Raw genomic sequence first — 1,259 nt, 5'->3', positions numbered from 1 at the left:
TTATTTGTCTTCCAATTCAGGCATCCCATGTACTTGCATTTTATCTTCAATCTTGTGCAAAGCAAACCGCTCTTCATCAATCAAATTCAAAGCAAAGCTCTTGCCTTTCATTTGAACTCTGAATAATTCTTTATTATCTGAAAATTTAATCATGCAGCTTTTATCTCCAAATAGAACTTTATAGTCTTTCTCTAGAAGTTGGCCAACACTCAACAAATTTTGGTCAATTTCAAGAACATATAGAATATCAGTAATTAATTTCAAACTTGTGCAACCTTTGATCGTGATGGTTCCTTTACCCTTCACTACTATTTTTGCCCCGTTTCCAATTCTAACATTTGTGTTGTAGGTTGCATCAAGATCTTTGAATAATTTTTTATCATACGTCATGTGGTTCATCCAACCACTATCAATTAGCCAACTTTCTGTTGATCTTGCAGTAGCAAAGCAAGAAACAACAAAAAGTTCTTCTTCTTGCTTGTACATTCTCTTGTTTTTCTGATGACTTGCATATTTTCTCCACATGTCCTAATTGTCCACATTTATGGCATTTCACATCTGGCCTCCACCAACACTTTTGTATGTGGATGATTATTTTTTTTACAAAAAAGACATGATGAAAAAACATTAAAGGATTTCTTATAACTTTTGTGGTTGAAACTTCCTGACCTTTTTTTCAGCAATTTAGCTACCAAAGCCCCTTCAATATGACCATTTTCTCTCATGAGTCTTCTTTGTTCTGGAGCCTGAAGTGCTGCCAAAAGTTCTGCCAAGATAATAGTAGAGAGATCTTTTGAGTTCTCCAAGGAAATCAATGTGGCTTCATATATTTCTAGAATTGTTGCAAGTATTTTTTGAACAATTCGAGAATCAGGAATCTCAGTGCCTAGAAGACATATTTTGTTTGCAATGCTGAGAAGCTTGTCCGCATAATCTTTAATTGTCTCTGAATCTTTCATCCTCTGCATCTCAAGTTCTCGAACTAGATTCAAAGCTTGCATTCCTTTGACTCTCTCATTGCCTTCATACTCTTCCTTCAAAAACTTCCAGATTTCATGTGCCATTTTCAATGTCATTATTTTGTTGAAAATGACTGGAGATACCGTTGTGAACAAAATTGATTTGGCTTTGGACTTTCGAAGCCTACTTTCTTTGTGATTTTTCATTTGAGCAATCGTAGGATTATCTGGTAAGGGAGCCACTTTGTAGTCTTGTTCTACCGCTTCCCATACATCGTTAGCATCTAGATATGCTTCCAT

The 1,259-nt window shown here is 35.3% G+C and overlaps 1 protein-coding gene across 1 annotated transcript; it reads right to left on the bottom strand.

Annotated features, from left to right (window-relative positions):
- On the bottom strand, positions 1 to 1,259 carry LOC106758471. The gene is made up of 2 exons (XM_014641390.1): positions 693 to 1,259; positions 1 to 528 (listed from the first exon to the last, which is right to left on the bottom strand). Exons 1-2 carry the CDS (start codon positions 1,257 to 1,259, stop codon positions 1 to 3), a joined length of 1,095 nt encoding a protein of 364 aa, XP_014496876.1.

Source organism: Vigna radiata, chromosome 4 (genome assembly GCF_000741045.1).
Source record: "Vigna radiata var. radiata cultivar VC1973A chromosome 4, Vradiata_ver6, whole genome shotgun sequence".
NCBI lineage: Eukaryota > Viridiplantae > Streptophyta > Magnoliopsida > Fabales > Fabaceae > Vigna > Vigna radiata.
The sequence above is the reverse complement of the archived record's forward strand: the minus strand, read 5'-3'. Positions and strand labels throughout refer to the sequence as shown.